At 51.8% G+C, this 17046-nt stretch overlaps 3 protein-coding genes across 3 annotated transcripts; all 3 read left to right on the top strand.

Annotated features, from left to right (window-relative positions):
* Positions 1-8747: 8747 nt before the first annotated feature.
* PtA15_2A856 (uncharacterized protein) lies at positions 8748-9021 on the top strand (the record flags this gene model as incomplete). Its single annotated transcript, XM_053166919.1, has 2 exons — positions 8748-8785; positions 8868-9021. The coding sequence occupies 2 exons, from the start codon at positions 8748-8750 to the stop codon at positions 9019-9021; spliced, it is 192 nt and encodes a 63-aa protein (XP_053018094.1).
* Positions 9022-10642: 1621 nt separating this feature from the next.
* PtA15_2A857 (uncharacterized protein) lies at positions 10643-14539 on the top strand (the record flags this gene model as incomplete). Its single annotated transcript, XM_053166920.1, has 5 exons — positions 10643-11573; positions 11641-13535; positions 13611-14205; positions 14293-14408; positions 14507-14539. 5 exons carry the CDS (start codon positions 10643-10645, stop codon positions 14537-14539), a joined length of 3570 nt encoding a protein of 1189 aa, XP_053018095.1.
* A 1189-nt stretch (positions 14540-15728) lies between these two features.
* PtA15_2A858 (uncharacterized protein) lies at positions 15729-16209 on the top strand (the record flags this gene model as incomplete). The annotated part of the gene is made up of 3 exons (XM_053166921.1): positions 15729-15817; positions 15928-16016; positions 16172-16209. The coding sequence occupies 3 exons, from the start codon at positions 15729-15731 to the stop codon at positions 16207-16209; spliced, it is 216 nt and encodes a 71-aa protein (XP_053018096.1).
* Between the last annotated feature and the right edge of the window lie 837 nt (positions 16210-17046).

Raw genomic sequence — 17046 nt, forward strand, 5'->3', positions numbered from 1 at the left:
AGCTGCCCTGGCTCACCTGCTGCCACACTGCTGCCATCCAGTCCACACATCTGATTCACTGCAGTCCAGCTCTCACCCTCCGCTCTGGTCTGCATTTGTTATATTATGAATCTGGCAACTCAGGCTTTGTAGCTTAGTGGTAAAGCAGGCACCTAGAGTTAGCCCAAACCAGGTTTGAGTACTTCCTGGTGGAGCCATTTCTTTTCTGACAGCATTCTGCAAGATGACCTGATCTTTGCTTTGCCGCGTGTTCAGCTTTCCACATGCTTTTAGTTTTTCTTTCTGACATCACCCTCTGTGCTTATGTAACCAAAAGCACAATGAGCTCAGCCGTGTGTGCATTTCCACCCGCGCTAGTGTCAAATGGAAATTCCATAACACTTGCCCAATATGAGTCACCAAATTGGTTGAGATGGAGCAGAACTGATGAGCATCTACCTACATGTCTGTTGGATTTGAGCTGGGTTCCTCCATCATTTCCTGCACCTCAATCTCAGTCTCTAGAGGGTTGGGCATTTGCATCATTTTGGTAGGGAAATCCCAAAACATGATGTTGCAGCTTGCCGGGGAATATGTGTCACATCACATAAGCCATACACTGTGGTGAGTGGCTTCAAGGTCAGCTATAAGCAGTTAGAAGAGGCGAGATAGCAATGCTTGGCAACTTAACATTGAAGCCAAGTGAACTTCACTTGAACTTGAGTGTTTTCAGATTGACAGTAATCTGACAGTGTGGGGGGCAATTTGCCAATGGCTTCCACCCCACGTTGTAGGGACTCTTGTGGGACACTAAATGTTTATTTGGTGAAAATATCCTCCAAGGGGGAAATAAATTGCTAATAGGTTGAAAGGCTATTACAACTTACAGGTGGTTTGAAAGACCTGCCCCTCTAATGGTACTATGCAAATAACTAAGAGTCTTGTAATCAATATTTATAAAGATGTGGCTGATTCCAAGATAGATCTTACTTTTGTATAGTAATCTATATCAAACCTAGATACCTCAAATCACTAATCTTGCAGATCTGTTACAACTTCTGATGATGGGGAATAATATAATCCAGTGGGATTAATTATGTAAGATACCATTGTTGTTGACTTTGGGTTGTTGATGAGAAGGTTGGTAATGATCTCTTCCTTAAACAATCTCTTGATAAGGCACTTTAATCAATACTAGAGCTCCTGGTTGCTACTACTACTACTTACTTGTTACAATTGTTGTTGATGAAGTTGGTAATAATCTCTTCCTTAACAATCTCTTGATAAGGCACTTTAATTACTACTAGAGCTCCTGACTACTACTAATTCAAACTTGACACTACCACTACTACTACCACTACCACTAAACTACCACTGTAACTAAACTAACCACTGTGACCAAACCTTCCTAGGCTGATGGTTAAAAGATCTGATGAGGGGGGGGAAAGAGGCCTCCTTATATATTGAAGGGTGAGGGAATTTAGCTCCAGGGGAACTCCTTGTGAGGGCCATTTTCTGCAGGGGATATCAGTTGCACAGCAAGATATGCATGTGTTGCACTGCCTGCCAAACAATGAGGTAATGGATTCTGCAGGAGGGGATATCAGTTGCACAGCAATATATGCATGTGTTGCACTGCCTGCCAAGCAATGATGTAATTGACTCTGCAGGAAAACTCCTTGAACACCTTATCTGCCTGCATATGCTGCACTGCATGATATCTTGTGTTGCTAGGTGACCCAAACAACCTTCCGTAACCTACCATATGCCTTCATGTCCAGCTGTTGCCTTCTTCCATCCAGAATATTGGGGGTCAAAGCCTCTCCTCCCACCTTGCTTCTTCTTTACTTCTTCCTCCCCACCTAATTAATACTTCCATCCATATCCCATCATACTGAATCCTAGACCCTTATAAAGTAATATACCACCCTTATAAAGATAATATACCCTTATACAAGTAATATACCCTTATAACACTGCCTTACTTGATTCACCACACCATCCTCCCTTCCATTCCCGGTTGATACATGTGCTCCCAATACCTTCCACCTCTTCTATTGATACACCACACCATCCTCCCTTCCATTCCTGGTTGAGACATGTGCTCCCAATACCTTCCACCTCTTCTATTGATAACATCCTTCCACCTCCCTGCCATCCTACCTAGTCATGGTCCTCCATTCCATCCCTGATCATGCCATCCATCCAACATAATCCTAGTCTGCCGTTCCATCCGTGATAACACCATCCATCATCCATCCGTCTGTAATGACTCCATCCCTCCCATGTACACATACACTGCTTGTATTTTATATAACTTCCTCCTCTTATAATGCATGATAGCTGTATCTATTCTGTCCCAATACCTCTGCAATGTGCTTTTGGCATTGTCACACCAATGGAGCACCACCACGTCAATCTGATGTGCAAAAACTTAAAACATGCAACTGCGGTGTGGGCTAGCTCCACTCAGTCAAAACCTATTAGCATTATACTTATTTCATAATCATAATTACATTCTTTATATAGTGATGGTGCATAGTATAAACTTTGATTCAAGTAAATAGCTTTAGGGTAGTTTATGTAGTTGTGTACCATTCCACTGTTTTTTTTGTTGTATGGCATTTTACACCAAAACATAGGGAGGAAAAATGTAGGCTAGCTGAACATGCATGCTATGTCAGATGACTGTCTAACTCTGAAAGGGAAAATAAAACATATTGGGCCAATTTAGGAAGTTACTGGATGACTTCCCGTTGAGATCTGCGGGCCTCCCAGAAGTGATCTAGATCCCAAAAGGCTAGATTTGCTTGCAAAAAGCTAGACTTTTTGGTTCTAAACCAACATCTGAGGGGATCCCAGATTGCATGGGAAGTCCTCCACTTCACTGCTCCTCCTCATCAGTGTGAGGTGTGGGGTGGGCAAACTCCACACTTGGAGTATGAGAGGTTCAAGAGGCGGGCAGGGTGGAGCAATGGATATTAGGCATTTCCAGTCACAACAGATTAAGATTTGGCTGCCCTACCAACACGCTAGCCGTTTTTTTTGTTTTGACCGTTAGGCTACCAAGGATCAGTGTATGGTTAATAAACGGTGCAAGAAAGCAACCCTCACAGGACCTCTCCCTCCTCTGACATGAGCAAAAAGACCCAAACAAACAAAAGCATACAAGGCGCTCCTAAAGCTACCCCCACTGCCACCGTCTCCGATCAAGGAAAAGCTGGATCCGCTGGAAAACGATTGACCTCCTTCACCTTTCATCTTGGCACTATCATACATCTTCTCTAAGGTAATAACTCAACACATTGTCATCGGCTCCAGTTTTACTGGAGGGTCAAATCTTCAAGAACCCATTTGGACTATCAATCACAACCATCCTCCCAACACCTGAATACCAACCAAAAACTAACATAACAAGGGGGACGTTTTAAGGACTCTGTCAAGTCCTTCACTGAACGTTGTCAAAGGGGCATGGGGACACTGTGAAAAAAACTCAAGAAATTGGTGTCAGCTGACATGCCAGATCCAGGCTGATACATTGCTGCATACCTGAGTTTGTCCAGGTCTATTCCAGGTTTAGTCCATGTATTTTTATGGATTAGCTCAGGCTAAGCAAGTATGTTGATACTCTGCTTAGCCACACTAACTTTTTGTGCAGTTATGTACTTGTGAGATGCTCAGCTGGCACAGCAGTAGCACCTTATAAGTACATACCAGCACCCTTGTCAAGTGGCTGGCATCCCTCCAGCCGACAGACAAGGCCACATAGACCCAACCACGCGGTGTGAGAAAAGAAAGCTGGTTGGCTGGTGAAGAATGTCTGCTAACCACCTCCTTCAAGAATATTGATTTCCGGGCTGTGTGATTGTCGGTAACTCGGCTCCGCACTGCTACTTTCCGCTAGCCTTCAGCGCTCCTCTACTGAGCCTGATCTATAGCGTAATAATCCGCAAGTGAATAAAGCTCCGCACGTTGTAAGCACAAAAATCCGCAAGTAACTCTTGAATATGGATAAGAACACATATAATCCTCTCAATAACTCTTGTACATCCGTATTTGTAAGTACAAAATGATGAGTGAAATCCGTAATCATTTGATATTCCAAGAAGAGGAATACAAGAGTCCCCTTCCCTCCTCCCCTCCGCGCACATTGCCGTTCCCACCCGATCCTGCACGTCTGACACTTTCCCGCACTAGTCCGCCTACTCCGCCCGCTATCCCGCTCGTCACTTTGCCAGACTCCGCTCCTCTCCGACGCTTGCCCTCCCACCGTCCTCTGTCTAGCCCCCGTCAGTCGTTCTCTCGCCACCGCCTTCACCCCGGTTCCACCCGCTGATGGAACCCGCTCGGCTGTCATGGCTCACCCGCTGACGCGCCGCTGCTACCAGTCCACGTGTGTAGTCCCGCCGCAGTCCAGCCCTGTCTTTTTCCGCTCTGATCCAAACATCCAATCCGAATCTGCGATCCGCAATTCGTGCATTTCGGTCCGCGCGTGACTTTTCCGTAAGCTTTCTTAGCGTGCTTTCCTGACCTCATCCTCAGTGCTTATGTCACCGGAATGGACCCTGCATGAGCGCTTTGTGCATTCCCCGCCCGCGCTATCCCCGCGTGGACATTCCACCGCGCTCGCCTATATAAATCACCACAGCGGACTAGGAGGAATCCCTCCAAGTCAACAACATGTGTAACACACCGGTCAACCAAAAGTCATCCGGGAGGGAGGCCTCCCGGAAGACGGCCCCATACAACAGTCGCCCGGGAGGGATCCTCCCGGATGACCGCTTCATACACCAGTTGTCCGGGAGGAATCCCTCCCAGACAACAGATACATACAACAGTCGCCGCCTACATAACAGTTGTCCGGGAGGCAATTCCTCCCGGACGACTCCTTCATACACCAGTCGCCCGGGAGGGATCCCTCCCGGATGACTACTTCATATATCAGTCGCCCGGGAGGGATACCTCCTGGACGACTGCTTCATACACCGGTTGTCCAAGAGGAATCCCTCCTGGACAAGGGCCCTACATACATTGAAAGTCGCCGGAATCGAGTGGAATTAGACCCATTCGATGACCGGTGTGTTCAGGTCATTGAATGGGTCTAATACCACTTGATGTCCAACACACACCGTTCATCAAATGGATTTAATACCACTTGATGTCCAACACACGGTCATCGGGAATGAGCCTTGTATAAATGGGCATTTGACTTGAGTATGCTGCATGTCAACTGGCAGCAGTTTCTTGAGTTTTTTTCATAGTGGGAGTGGCACGAGGGCCGTGAAACGTTCTAGTTCCAACGTTGGGGGGAGGGGGGCTTTGTTGCATGCATATAGACCGGAGAGAGGGAAAGCTATCTCTGTAAGTACAACTAGGAAAGATAAAAGAGAAGGAAAAACATGACTGGCTTACCTAGACCAGAGAGAGGGAGAGCTCTCTGCCGGAATAGTAAGGAGGGGGAGGACGCGAGTCTAAGTACTTGTGGCAAGTCGGGGCTGATGTAAGCAGGTGACAGGACTTGTGAAACCCCACAAGGGGTGGGGGTTTACAGACGTTTCCACCTCTTTCTCCATCGGATACTTCATCTACAACTTTCAAAACTATCTCAAATCCCAAATCACCCATTCCCTTCATGTCACAGAGGACCTTGACCAAAATTTCTCCCAGGAACAAATTCCTACAACGACCTACACCATGGGAGTTTGCGTGGCACTTGTGTGCAAGTGCCATTGCACAATATTGTCTAAGAAACCTGTTAGATATAACCTGGAACTTGAGCCTCAATTTGTGCTGAATTTATGTTCTACTCATGCTCAATTGAGCTGAAGGCACTTTGGAAAGGAGTTGAATTCAATTGAAAACCAGCTCCAACTTGAATCTAGCTATTACTGGAACTATTTTAGAACACATTTTCAACCACCTTGCAAAGGCTAATACTGGCAGAAACAAGGTATTTACCACGGGAATCCTATATTTCTAGAGATGGCCACTATCATCTGTTGGCAAGTACTTGGCACCCGCAGGCAGGCACCTGTGGCAGTGTGCAGGTATCCTCTGTTGGGTGCAGGTGTCCAGTATGGGTCCAAATTCAGGCAGGTACATGTGCACAGATTGCCATTCTGCACAGCTCTGCTTGTCCCTAGTGCCAATTGGCGGGTACTAGGTACCTGTGGGCAGTTACCCGTGGAAGTACGCAGGTAAAATCCAGCGGGTGCGGGTGTCCATTCTGGGTCAAATTTCAGGTAGGTACCTGGGTGAAAAGTGCCAGCTCTATATATTTCATTCTATCATGTGTTTATCATAAATCCCAAAAAGCTTGAGATGGGTTAGTGGTACACAAAAAGATACACGTTGCGGTAGACGGAAACGTGAAAAATCAAAAGTTTTTTCTCATACATATATTTACTTGTAATACACCTCAAGATACCATCAAACAGACCTCAGAAATGGATTCTACGGCCAATTTTACCCCTAGTCACCACTGGAAGCATCACCTGAACCCCTCTGGATTGGAACCTACACTTCTTTGGACACTGGACACCCATCACACGTTCAACATACCAAATCACCAACCTGTCACAAGCCTCAAGTCAAGGATCACAGCATTATTCTTATACACATCACAGGATACAAAATTACATCTCCCCATCAGACTACATTCATTACATATTATCAAGTACTCTTCTATTCCCATATTATGATGTCATCACACACTGACTCTGCAGCCTCAGACTTCATTTATGCACCCCCTGCATCCACCTGTCAACTCATGCAGTCTACTGTCACTTTAAGCAGCCTTCATGCGGCCCTGCTGCATTCTTCTGACATCATTTATGTACCCTTGACATATTATGACATCATTTGTATCTACTCCCACCAGCTAAAATCCCTCACACTGTTGTCTAGATTAGTTGAAACCCTAACCCACAAGCCCTCTGGGGCTCCACTTTTTTTGATTCAATTGGGTTACCCAATTGAATCAACCTGAAAAAAATTTGGGTAACAGGTATTGAAATGGAAACGTTTTTTATACATGTAAAGAGGACAGCTAATAAGTGGGTTGAAGTTTGAATGGGTGGTGTGTAGTTGTCCAAGTGCAAAAGTGGTAGCAGCCAGGATTTGGGTCCACCGGGATTCAAACACCGGACTTTTCACTCTCTTCAAAGTGATTATACTATGTTGTCTCAGGGGAGACACCAAGCTTCCGCGGGTGATGGTTACCGCTAGGCCATCTGGACCCCTTTTTTTAAATTTTCCTTTGACCAAAGATCAGCACAAAGTGCTTCACTTGGCACTACTCTCCTTGTCAACAAAATTAATCATTAACAAGTTGAGTAAAGAGTATACTGTGTTTCTTGGTTTTGGCTTGTCTTGCTCTGTTTCTTTCTTTCTCTTCTCTGCTGATTCTTGTTGTGTGTGTGCCTGCGTGTGTGTAGCACACGGAGGATGTGATGAAATGTATGTGACAGGTTGACTCCTGGAGTCCAAGTCTGCCAAACTTGGATGATGGGAGAGGCATGGCATTCTGATCCCCAGAAGAAGGTCCATCCTTGAATCCTATCAATCAGATCAATCCTCAGCTTCAGCACCTCCAATCCGCAATCCCTTCCAGCATCATCTGATCTTCTATCAACCAACAAACCGCCGCCAAGGCTCTTACCAGCAGTGGGTAGTTACGATACGCTACGATAACCGCCGTTATCTGCGTAGCATAACGCTTGGCGTTACTGCGCTCAGGTGTTAGCGCTAATAGTAACAACCAGTTGTAACCCCGGGCCCGTATTGTAACAGGCCTGATTTCTTTGGTGTGTTACTCGCGTTACTAGTAGCCTAACACGTTAACCACCGGTTAACGAGATAAAGAGGGGCAAATGGCCCCCTTTGGATCATATTCAGTCCAATATCTGCCCCTCTGTGCGGGCAGATATTGTAACAGATGTCAAATTTCAAACATCCTGAGTGTGTGATATTGTAACGCACTTCCGTTACGGTTAACGGTAACGGTAACAAGAGAAAATCCGTTACAATATCTGTACGTTACCGATAACTGTACCGTAACTACCCACCATTGCTCTTACCCTTGACAAACTTCTCAAAACCACAACCACAAGCTATCTTCAATCTCTCTTCCAGTTCCTCAACCAGACCAACTCCTCAAGGGCAGCTCAAGAGCACCTTCCCCTCACACGACTGCCACCGCTTAGCACAGACAGGAGTCCCTCACTGTGCCTGTGCCACCACTCCAGTGAAGGGATCACAACCCTTACACTTTTTTTCTACTCCCAAACTCTCCCTTTTTTTTTACCGCCTGCCCGCCTGTCCGTTTGATTACTGCCTGACTCATCTGTTTTGTCCGTTCCAAAATTACAACCTGTTCCGTTCTTTCTACTCCATCCGTTCCAAAAAGCCGCCCAGTCTCAAACAAGCCACCTGGATTTTTTTTTCTCTTCTCCCTCCAGTAACCCTGTCTCTGACTTGCCAGAAATTTACAATGTGGCAATCTTGAGGCTCTCCTTCTGCAGGGGGGTCAATGGGGTCCCCCTGGCAAGAAGGGTCCCACTCTGACAGGCCCGTTTACTACCCAACTAGCAGCTAAGAGGCGCGTATAAGGCGTATTGAGGATGTTGTATGCCTTTTGATGGCTAGAACCAAATGGTCCCCCACCTGCACCTCCCCGCTTGTCTCCACAGCTCTTCTTACTGGATCTTTTCAATACTCCAAGGATAGGGGGTCTGGTACCAGTACTCCCCAAAGCTACAGTGGATTCTATGGAGGCTGACTGGGGAGAAGGAACATCCCCCCAAACGTCCCGCCTGGTCGTCATGCTGTATTGGTGATTGATCTACTGCACGTCTCACTCCCCTCAATCCTTCCTCCCACGTGATCAGCTACAACAAGACTCAGGCCTTGCTTGCCAGCCTCTCCTCCCCGGACCTGCTCAGCTCAGCACCTTCAATTGCCCCCTTGGCTCTGCCCTCCCCCTCAACGGGCCTGTCTGCTCAGCCCGTGGGCTGCACTGGGCCGCCCAGACCCACCCTGTAGCCATCCTTATCTGCAATGTGTACCAAACCTAGTCCCTTGATTGGAGGTGCAGGGGCACTTTTGCCCAAGCGTGTACAGCCTCTCCGTCGAACGCACGAAGTGCGGGAGAGGCTTGTGTCTAAAACGTGCATGCTTGCGTGTCACGGTTGGGCTTCTGAGGTCCTTTTTTTTTGTAAAAATCCTATAAAATACACCCAAATACCCAGTCAATAATAATGTTGGGCAGGGTGTGCCCAAGATGGGGGTCTTCATCCCCATCAAGAAGGATTTTGAATTTTTCAAAAATTGTATGTGTAGGATTTTTTACAAGCCAATTTTAGTTCAACATGACTTTGTTTTTTTTTTTCTTCAAACCAAACCATTCCTTATGTAATCAATAGAGGACAAGATGGCCATCCCAGGATAGTAATCAGAATTTTTTTTGAGGAATTTTGTGAAGGAGGGATCCTGGTTGAGAAGCCAAGAATCAACTTCAGTTCAATCCTGAAGAGTCAGATTTTCAGATTTTCAAAATCTTGAAAAAATTCCTGCTGGTCCAATTTTCAATATTCTCTTTTGAAAAGTGGATGAGGAGGTCCGCACCATCCTCCTCTATCTCCCACCCAACTTTTTACCTCCGGGGAGATGGATGTACAGGAGGTGCAGCTGTCCGAAAGTCGGCTACACCAAAACTGGCCAACCGTGACGCGGTTGTAAGTCAGTTTTGGACTCAAGTCCCTCCTTCGGAGGGGTCGCTTCGCGACCAGGGCTGCCCGCCCCCCCCGCAGAAGAGGGACTTCCATAACTTCGACTGTTGCCACGCAACCCTCTGAAGGAGGGACTTACACCCAAGCTTGTGATACAGTAGGCAGCAGACATCTGTTTTCAGCCGTTTTTTTTTTTTTTTTTTTTTTTTTTTTTGCTTGTCCCTCCGGCAAGGACAGCTGGGGCCAAGTCAGCTGTTTGATGAGATGGCCAAGTGAAGAAGCATGGCTCTCTGCTGGTATAAAAAAAAAATGTGTGAGAGCTGCTGGTGTCCCAAGTATGGCTTTAACCAAGGCCTGTGTGAAGAGTGCCCTCCCGCCAAAGCCATGAGGTTGATTTGGGATTCCGGGGATCCGAGCCCAGGAAGGTGGCAGGTTTTGATAGCCTGTATCTGAGTAAAGGTTATGACAGTTTTCCACAGCCATATGGGATTTCTGCTGTTGCGAGGTTGGGTGTAAGTAGGATGGGGCTTCCGCGGCTCCGATCGAGGGAGTTAATGTCCGTTCGGTTGCGGAAAAGATGTTGGATTGTTGATGGATGGTGGATTTGAATGAGAGGGTATGGACAAGAAGGGATTTGATACATAGTCCAGGGGAATTTGAATTGATTGGGCGCTTGGGAGATTGTTGCTGTTGGGTTACATAGTCAATGTGGATGTTCGGTGTTGGAGTGTTCCCATGGGCCTCTCGGCTCTTGGAGTTGAGCCGGGCGCAGGCCGTTCCCAGCCGACGGCGTGCAGCACATCGGAGCTCTCCCAGCGGGCTATGTACTCCCCCTGGCTAGTGCTATGTATGTAGTCCTCCTTGAGATCTCCCCTTCTGCCCATCTCCGACTGAGCCAGCCTCAGACTGAAGCCTCAGACTGATACATACATACCATGAGCCAGCCCAGCCGCGCCTCCTTCTCCCTCCGCCCCCGCCGATCCACCTCCGCAGCCTCCCTCCAGGCCAGCCACTCCCCCGGGCCATCCCCCACGCCCGCCCCGGCCATCACCCGCCTCGGCAGCAGGCTCTTCCGCCGGAGACTCTCCTCCGCCTCCACCGGCCAGCTCACCGAATCCCCGCCGACCTCGGAACGGAACAGCAACAACTACCCAAACAGCAACAACTACCCCCAGCTCAGAACAACCCAGCAGAACCACCATCCCAGCATCAGCCTGCGCTCATCCATCATCGGCATCACCCATCTCTCAACCAAGTCGCTCTCCTCGCTCTCCAGGATCACACACCTCCCCAGGAACAGCAAGCCCACAACAGCCATGGACGACGACGACCCAGAGTACTACCAAACACTCTCCCAGCCATCCACCCCGAGCATCAAGCAGCAGCAGCAGTACAGCATCGGCCTCCAAACACCCGCCACCCCGCTCGAGAAGCCGGAGTTCCAGACCGAATACGCCCGCCAGCTCTTCCGCGGAACGGCGCCCGGCTACACCCCCCACGACGACGAAGACGAGGAGCTGGCCGCCGCCTCCTCGGGCTCAGACCTCGACCCTGCCGACCACCACCACCACCGCCGCCACGGCCTCACCTCCGCCACTGTCGCCTCGCGCGCCTCCACCTGCTCCCTCAGCCGCACCCACAACCCCACCACGAACCTCACCGACCCCTCCGGCTCCGAACACTCCCACCCACTCCCGCCCCGCCCCCCGCTCTCCCACTCGCGCTCCTCCCTCCTCTTCGCCCATCCCCGCCCCAACTCACCCACATACCAACCCTTCCCATCATCCTCCCATACCCCGGCCTTCAACAACGCCATCCGCGCCGCCCGCCCCAACTCCAACTTCCGCTCGACCGTTCGTCGGAAAGGTATGCCCTCACACACATCATCATCCCCCTTCTACCTGCTAACCCCACTCGTCTCTCTCCACTCTAGTTGATGGCCTGAAGGTCGGCATGAAAATGCTAAGACCATCCCGGATCCCCGTCGATGAAGCCAACTGCCTCGCCTCGCCAGAAGATCCCTCCAGCGCAACCGCCAACGAGCTCATCACCACAACAACAACAGCCCCCACCAACACCGTCCGATCCCAACGGGCGCTCTCCATCGCGTCCACCCGAACGAGGAACCCGGCCAAGGAGCCTTCGGCCCTCATCTCGCCCACTAACCCACACCCCTCACTGCCAAGCTTGCCGCCCCGGAGCACCACTGGAGAGGCCCCCCCTCGACCTACATCATCGACCATACACAGCTCTCACTCCCCTGCAACCGGCACTCAGAATGGCCATGCAAGATCCATGAGTAGACACAGCCAGCAGCAGCAGCACCCGTCTGGCTCGGTAGCCACGAGGGAGAACGATGTCCAGATATCCGGCCGACCAGGATCGATCCATTCCCAACTACACCCACCTGCCGGCTCCCAGCGTTTGAGACCTGGACGAATACCCTTGACGGACCTGCAGCAGTCAGACTCGTACTCTCACAGCTCATCCCCATCCAGCCACCAGGCTCCAGGAACTCAGCCCTCTTACTCGACTCACTGCCCCAGTGCCTCGCTCGACACCAAGAAAAACCTCATCGAAGCCCACCACAACGACCACGATCCCGAGCCGACTCTCGAGGTGCCGGCGACCGTCGACGGCGGCCCGGCGCCCCCACAGCCCATCAGCCTCGCGCGTCGGCGCTCGCCGATCATCCATGAGTCGTCCAACGATCTTCGTCGCCAGATGGCCCGCGAGCTCAACGGCAACGCGCCATTCAAACCCCAGCGCGCATACTCCGATACCCGGCTCCCTCAATCTGTCACCCCACCCACCTCGCGTCCTCCTCCTAGCAACCAATCGAGAAACTCGGTTCAACGGCAGCATAATCCATGTGAACCCGACCTAAAAAAGTCCACATCTAATCACCACCAACCACAGAACCCAGCCTACCACCACCACCACCACCAGCAGCAGCAGCAGCAGCCACAGCACTATCTTCAACCCCAGAACAATCTCTCTTCCAACCAGAACACTCCACACTTCCATCATCATCATCTCTACGCGGCAGCTCAGCCTCACAACGTCCATCAACAGGACCATCTGCACCCTGCGATTCCGGCAACGCCCCTCAACTCGTCGCAGCATCAATACCAAACGCCCAGCCTCAACCCCAAAGCCTCGTCATCCGCCCTCAGCACCGCTGTCCCCCAACGACAACGCCAGGAGCGCCGACCTGCCCCGCCCGTCCATTCCCCCTCCCAAGAGGACGAGGACGGCGAGAGTGACGACGATGATGAGATTGTCTGCGAGCCTCGCCCCCCACCCCGGAATGCGAACCAAGTTCCAGCGAGCCAGAGACGGTTCTACGTGCGCGAGGATGCGCAGGATGCGGGGTACAACCATCACCAGCAGCGCCAAGTGCCTCTGAACGACGAGCGGGATTGGCAGATGCGCAGCAAGCCCGTCGAGCCCAACCGGATCGAGAAGAACCTGATCGTCGTCAACGGGGTCGAGTATTCGCGCCAGTGTGTGATCGGGCGGGGCGGGAGCTCGAAGGTGTTTCGGGCGGGGATGGCGGACGGGGGCCCGAAGATGGTGGCCATCAAGGTCGTCGGGCTCAAGCAGGCCGACCGGCAGACCTACCTCACCTTCTGCAACGAGATCGCCCTCCTCCAACGCCTCCGCGGCCACGATCGCATCATCAATCTGCTCGACTCCTCCATGGACGACGCCAAGAGGAAGGTCTGGCTCGTCATGGAGCTCGGCGAAACCGACCTCAATCAGCTGCTTAATCGCCAGATGGGCAAGCCCATCAGTTTCCGGTTCATCAAGCACATCTGGGAACAGGTTGCGTGGCGCTTTTTTCTGTAGCTTTTTTTTCTCCGGTCCACCGGTGCTGACCTTTGCTTGGGTGTGTTGCAGATGCTCGAGGCGGTAGACGCGGTGCACCACATGGGGATCATCCACACGGACCTGAAGCCGGCGAACTTTGTGCTGGTGCAAGGCTCGGTGAAAATCATTGATTTCGGGATTGCGAAGGCGGTGCCGGCGGACACGGCGAACATCAGCCGAGAGACGCAGATCGGGACGGCGAACTACATGTCGCCGGAGGCGCTGATGATGCAGCAGTCGTCGCACGGGGACCACCAGACGGTGAAGATGGGCCGGCCGACGGACGTGTGGGCGCTCGGCTGCATCCTCTACCAGATGGTCTACGGCCACACGCCCTTCGCCAAGCTCGACACCACCCTCAAGGTCCACACCATCCGCGACCCCAACCACACCATCGACTATCCCCCCGTCGTCGCCCCCGTCGTCCTCTCCCCCGAGGGCAAGAAGGTGCCCCTCGACGACCACAAAGTGCCCGTCGAGAAAGAGGCCATCAATACGATCAAGGCCTGTCTCCGGTACGACAAGGACCTCAGGCCGACGATCCCCGAGCTTCTGAAGGACGAGTTCCTGCTGGGCTCGCTGGCGCCGACGGCGGCGCGTTCCACGGTGAACGCGGATGGCGGAAGTAAGCCCCCCCCCCCCCCCCCCCCCCCTCTTCTTCCCATGGAGGAGCTCAACTGACTGTCTCTCTCTCTCGACTGATCGTACACAGTGACACTACAGCCGGGGATGTTCGAGCTGGTGATCCAGAAGTCGTGGGACTGGTACGCGCGCAAGACGGGCAACGGGGGCCGGCTGACGGAGGCCCAGAAGAAGAAGTTCCTTGCTGTCAGTCTGCCCGCCTTCCTCTCCCGCCCCGCCGCCGCCGCTGATCCTGCCGGGCCCGATGGCTCCTTCTCCTTCGACGACGACGACGACGATGGCAGTCGCTGAAGATGTCCGTCAAGTGCTCCCAGTAGCCTCGCGTGCCTCTTATCTCCCCCCCGGCCCCCATCCTCCCGCCCCTTTCTTGCCCAAAAGTACTCAAAACCCTCGCCCGCACCCGCCGCGCCACACGGCCTTCTTGTCCTGCCTCAGGGCCTCTGGACCCCCATCGGCCGGCCCCCGTCTCTGTGCATACTCCTCCCCGGCTGCTCTCCCGCTTGAATACCCCCTCCTCTCTCTCCCCCTCCGCTGCTTGTTTATCTGCCTCCCCTCCTCGTCTTGCGTTCTTTTTTTGGTAGTCGCTCGTTGCCCCCCGTTGTATTCCCGTTCCGCCCGCCCACTCCCTTTCTCTCCAAGTATTTTCCCGATCTCTGCCGCCTGCTTGCGCGCGTGCGAGCGCGTGGCGGAAGATCCGCGGCTGTCTGCGCCGTCTCTCTCTCTTGCTCTTTCGCACTCGCTCTGCTCGTCCTGTTGTTGTTGTATCCGTGCCCACTTGTCTTCTCCGCCCCCTGATCATGCCCCCTTAGTTCCCAAGCGTCCCCGTTTCTCTCCCGTCTGTGTTTGTGTTCTTATATCTCTTGTCTTGAAAGGTCCATCTACTCTTGCGCGCGGGTCTGGTCTGTGGAGGACGGGTGGGAGCCGGTCTCTCGACCGTTGCCCTCCCGAAGTGCGCTGAGGCTTCTGCACCCGCCGATGACACACTCATGGGTGCGGTCTATCGACCGGTGCGCCGCTCGGGGAGCACTTCTTATCAGACCCTCCTGGCCGAAGCTTGCCTCACATAACACGGTGGTTGGCTCAAACAACTGCTCGCTGGATTGTATAGGTGCTGTCCAACATCACAGGAGCGTATGTTATGCCGAGCGTCTCCCAGCAATTCATGTCGTGATGGTGTGTGAGTGAGGCTTGGAGCTTGAGTACTGCAAGCTTGCTGCTGTCTGGCAGTGAGGATTTGGGTGCCGGAGTAGCTCATATGTTACGGCATCGCCGAAGACCTGCCAGACAAGTGAACGAAAACTGGCGGGCATGGGCAAATCTTCCATGCCAAGATATGTATTCACCTCAGACCACCTTCGTCGCCTGGGAAGCGTTGTTTGCAATGGCATAAAGCCAGGTATTTCCCCGCCTGTGTCGTGTCCTCATCCTTACGCCCCATACCAGCCTCCATATATATAAGCGACCACAATACTTCCACCTTCAGCCAGTCACTCTAATCAACCCACGATGAAAACCTTCCTCGTCCTAATGGTAGTCCTGATCGTCTCGGGCCCAGATTTCGCCCGATCATTGCCGGGTGTACCACGGTTACCACGGTTTGTACCACAAGTTTTAATTTTGTGAGAGGCAAGCCGGAGCTAATCAAAAACTTTTTCTTGAAAAAAAAAAAAACCTGGTGACCCACTGTACAACATCTACATACAAGCCCATCTATCACGTCCGGGAAATGTGGCGAATGCTGGTGTTCATACGTCAACGGCCGCCAAGTTGGCTCGCCTACTTGTCCGCCAAGCAGTAAGCTTAACCTCATTTAAAGAAAACAACACCGGTGAATACTAATGTACCATTTGTGCTCTTCAAGTATGATGACATGGAGGGAGCTGAGAATGCCACAACTTGTGCTCTCTTCTTACGCCCCTGCACCCCGGCCGCTCATCTCGATAATCCAGTCAGACCCGCACACCCAGCTCGGCAGAAACTCGCCTGAGCCACCCCACCGTCCCATCCCTCCACCACATTTGTTTTACCACCTCCCCTTGCAACTTTCCTTGTGACTTCCTCTTTCAACCCGTATATGCTAGACTTGCCGAAGCAGTCCGCAACTGAGACTCCAAAGTTTATCTAGTGTCTTCTCAGAGCCCTTCAAGGCATCAAATTTTATGTTTGTTTGGTAATATTGGACGGTGGTTGCTTTCCATGCTAAAGAATAAGCAGGGGAGAGAATGGCTTTCTGCAGACGCTGGAAGAGATGACGGGAAGTGTGTCCCGGTGGAGCACCAGGGAGGACCGCACGTCGGCTGGAGTGGTTGTTTTAAGGAAAAAAGCAAACCTTGTTTGCTACTGCGAGCTGAGTCTTGGAGATGCTATTTTGGGGGGAGGAAACCGCCCCGTGGCTCGTTGGCTGAGCTCATCGAGATAGACACCGAGCTCGGCCGGGATCGGTAGCGCATCACAACCGTGCCGGCAACACCATCTAGTGGCCCCCAGCCTTCTCGTCCGAGTCAACTCGCTCGCCACAAAACAAAAACGACATCGAAGCCCATCCAAAACGACCACGATGCCGAGCCGACTCCCGAGGTCCCCCGAATGCCGACGGTGGTCCGGTGCCCCCACAGCCTATCAGCCTCGCACGTCGCCGCTCTCCCATCGCTCACCAGTCTTCCAAAGATCGTCGTCGCCAGATAGCACGAGAGGTTGACGGCAACCGGCCATTCAAATCTCTCCACGCATATTCCGATACCCGGGTCCCTCAATGTGTTACTCCTCCATCCTCACGTCCTGCTCCTGGACACACCATCAGCCCGGCAGAGCTCGGCTGAGCTAG

The sequence above is a fragment of the Puccinia triticina genome, chromosome 2A (assembly GCF_026914185.1).
Source record: "Puccinia triticina chromosome 2A, complete sequence".
Taxonomy (NCBI): domain Eukaryota; kingdom Fungi; phylum Basidiomycota; class Pucciniomycetes; order Pucciniales; family Pucciniaceae; genus Puccinia; species Puccinia triticina.